This window comes from Pelodiscus sinensis, chromosome 30, assembly GCF_049634645.1.
Source record: "Pelodiscus sinensis isolate JC-2024 chromosome 30, ASM4963464v1, whole genome shotgun sequence".
NCBI lineage: Eukaryota > Metazoa > Chordata > Testudines > Trionychidae > Pelodiscus > Pelodiscus sinensis.
The window spans coordinates 13,352,040-13,355,229 of record NC_134740.1 but is presented as its reverse complement, the minus strand read 5'-3'; the positions used below and the strand labels follow the sequence as shown (position 1 = coordinate 13,355,229).

Genomic DNA, 3,190 nt, shown 5'->3' with positions numbered 1-3,190 from the left:
CGGAAAACAAATCTCTGCTGTCTACACTGGCCCTTTTGCGCAAAAGTTTTTCGGAAAAAGACTTTTGCCCGAACAGGAGCAGCATAGTATTTCCGCAAAAGCACTGACAATCTTACATGAGATCGCCAGTGCTTTTGTGGAAATTCAAGCGGCTAGTGTAGACAGCTGGCAAGTTTTTCCACAAAAGCGGCTGATTTTGTGGAAAAACTTGCCAGTCTAGACACAGTCCAGGAGTTTTTCCAGGATTCCAGAAATATCCTGGAAAAACTCTTCCGCATCCAGGGATGCGTTTGTTCTTCCACTGTTTTTAATGGAAGAGCATAATGCTCTTTCGGTAACCCCTATATTCCTCGTTCTAAGAGGAATAAGGGGGATTCCAAAAGAAGGAGTTTTTCTGCCATTTGGTCCAGTCTAGACAGGCCAAATGTTGGAAAACCCTCTTCCTACATAAGAACTGGGAAACAGTGGCAGTGTAGAGTGCATAAGGATTGGGAAAGGCAAGTGACGGAGAGGAGGAGAATAGAGAGGGCGTGGCTTCAAGGAAGGGGCAGGGTCTTGGGGGAAGGGCTGGGTGGTAGATCTTCGCTTGTTCTGAGATTTAAAAGGTGATTTTGAGTGTAAAAAGATTGGAGACAGCTGATCTAGATGGTGCTTGGTCCTGCAGGGACATCAGGGGGCTGTTTACGATAACCTCTCAAGTTCTCTTCCCGTTCTAGTGTTCTAGGGTTCTATGAAATGGTTGCCTGATTCTTGTTCTTTACTGATATAATCACAATTTTTCTCAAAGACCATCCTGTCAGGGTAATGACCTACTAGAATAAATTGCGTAGGGAGATTGCGGAATCTCCATCGCTAGAGATATTTAAGAGGCGGGTAGGTAGACATCTATTAGGGATTGTCTAGATGGTGCGTGGTGCTGCTGTGAGGGCAGGAGACTGACCCTGATAATCTCTCGACTCGATATGCATCATCCATATTGGCTTGAGTTAGCAATTCCGTGCTGGGTGCCAAACCAATATTCCTAGCTTTGGCGTTTTATTATTAGTAGTAGATTTATTATTATTAGTAGCAGTAATATTGAAAACCTAGAAGAGTGATGGAAATGTAGCCGCCACCCAATCTAATCCAGAAAGACCTGTAGAATTTAATAGTCAAAGCATAAATTATTGGTCAGATTCCCAGCTTGTACAAATCAACCAAAACTCCACTGGAGCCAAGCAGCCAACTCTTCAGTTGATAAAAATCAGCTGCAGCTCTAGGGACATTAGTGGGACAGATTAAAGAGATACTGGGCCACAGACAGAGAGAAGTGAATGACTTCCTAGCCTGCTGAGTAGAGCATTGCTAGTAGGAGACGTGGGATACAGACCTCCGGCCCCAGTGTGAACCACAGTGGAGCAACTTCAAGTGAGGCTCACATCAGAGTGGTTCATAGTCTCTGCCGAGAAGGGATTTTGTGGATACTTTTGCTGACAGTGGGATTTAGATGCCCAAACTGTTCCCAATCCTTTTGGGAATGTAGCCCATTTTGGCTATGTGAAAGACACAAAGTCAAACCGACTTCTCTGTGTCTTCCTCTAAATTTAGTCCATGAAATTGAAATCCTCAGTTGACTTTTATGATAATTGTTCATTTCATATGTTTTTTCTTTCCTTCCAGATCACAGACTTCCTGAACGACACTCAATGGAAAATCAAACCACCGTGACCGAGTTTATTCTCCTGAGACTTTCCAATGATCCACAAGTGCAGACATTTCTTTTCCTGGTATTTTTACTTATTTACCTTGTCACCGTGACAGGGAACACACTGATCATGTTGGTGATAAGAGCTGATTCTCACCTTCACAATCCCATGTATTTCTTTCTCTTCCATCTCTCCTTTGTTGATCTCTGTTATTCCTCAGTCACGGTGCCTAAAATGCTGACAGACTTCCTGTCTGAGCAAAACACTATTTCTTTCCATGGCTGCATTACTCAGATGTTCTTCATTGTCTTCTTGGCCGTTACAGAGGCTTTCACTCTCTCAGCCATGGCCTATGACCGTTACGTGGCCATCTGTGACCCGTTGCGTTACGCGGCAGCCATGAAGGACGACAGCTGTGTTCTGCTGGAGGCTGGTGCATGGACTTTGGGCATCTTAGCTGGACTAGTTTACACAGTCGTTGTCCTCCAGTTGCAGTTCCGTGGGCCCAATCAAATCCACCATTTCAGCTGCGAGCCCCCTCCTCTGCTACAGCTGTCCTGCACCTCGCCCCTCAAGGAGCAGATGGTGCTTCTCGCATCTGCTGTCATATTTGGACTGAGCTCCTTCCTCCTCACCCTCATCTCCTACTTTCACATCATCTCCACAATCCTGAGGATGCGCTCGGCAGAAGGCCAGCGGAAGGCCTTCAACACCTGCAGGTCCCATCTGACTGTGGTTGCCTTGTTGTATCTCACAGCGTTTTTCCAATACACCAAACCCAGCTCCGCATCCTCTGTGGTTCTGGATGAAATGGTCTCCATCCAGTACAGCATCCTGACCCCCATGTTAAACCCCATCATCTACAGCCTGAAAAACAAGGAGGTGAAAACAGCGCTAGGGAGAATGTTGGGGAAACTCAGGTTTAGATTTGGTGTTTAGGACGTTCTCAGGTCAGGACTACGTCCAGACTGCATGCCTTTTTCAACAGAGGCGTTGTCGACAGACACTGTCGACAACGCCTCTGTTGAAAAGAAGCGTCTAGACTACAACCAGTTCTGTCGAAAAAGCAAGCCACTTTTTCGAAAGCGAGTGTATACGTTCTCTTTCAAAAAAGCACAGTTTGTATGGAATGGCGCCTTTTTTTGACACAACTCTATACAAAAAAGGCGTTATTCCTCGTAAAACGAGATTTACCGCCTTCAACGAAATTTCCGCATTCTGTTGTCTTATTGTTGACAGAATGCGGCGGTAGTGTAGACGCAGGGATAGTTTTGTCGACAAAAATCCACTTTTGTCAACAAAGCCCTGTAGTCTAGACAGACCCGAATTGTCAGCCTGGTACTTGGATTGACATCTTCAGCTGGTGTAATTGGTGTGACTCCATTGAACCCAGTGGGTCAGCTCCGCAGTAGGTGTACACCGGCATGACTCCATTGCGGCTAACCGGCGTAACTCCATCTGGGACTGGATACACCAACAGACTTATGTTTTAATTGGAAAGTGGC

General features: G+C 45.7%; 1 protein-coding gene across 1 annotated transcript; it reads left to right on the top strand.

The window, feature by feature from the left end:
• The first annotated feature begins 1,669 nt into the window (after positions 1 to 1,669).
• Positions 1,670 to 3,190, top strand: LOC102454102 (olfactory receptor 5G9-like). The gene has a single exon (XM_006114037.3). It carries the CDS (start codon positions 1,686 to 1,688, stop codon positions 2,622 to 2,624), a length of 939 nt encoding a protein of 312 aa, XP_006114099.3. The 5' UTR covers positions 1,670 to 1,685; the 3' UTR covers positions 2,625 to 3,190.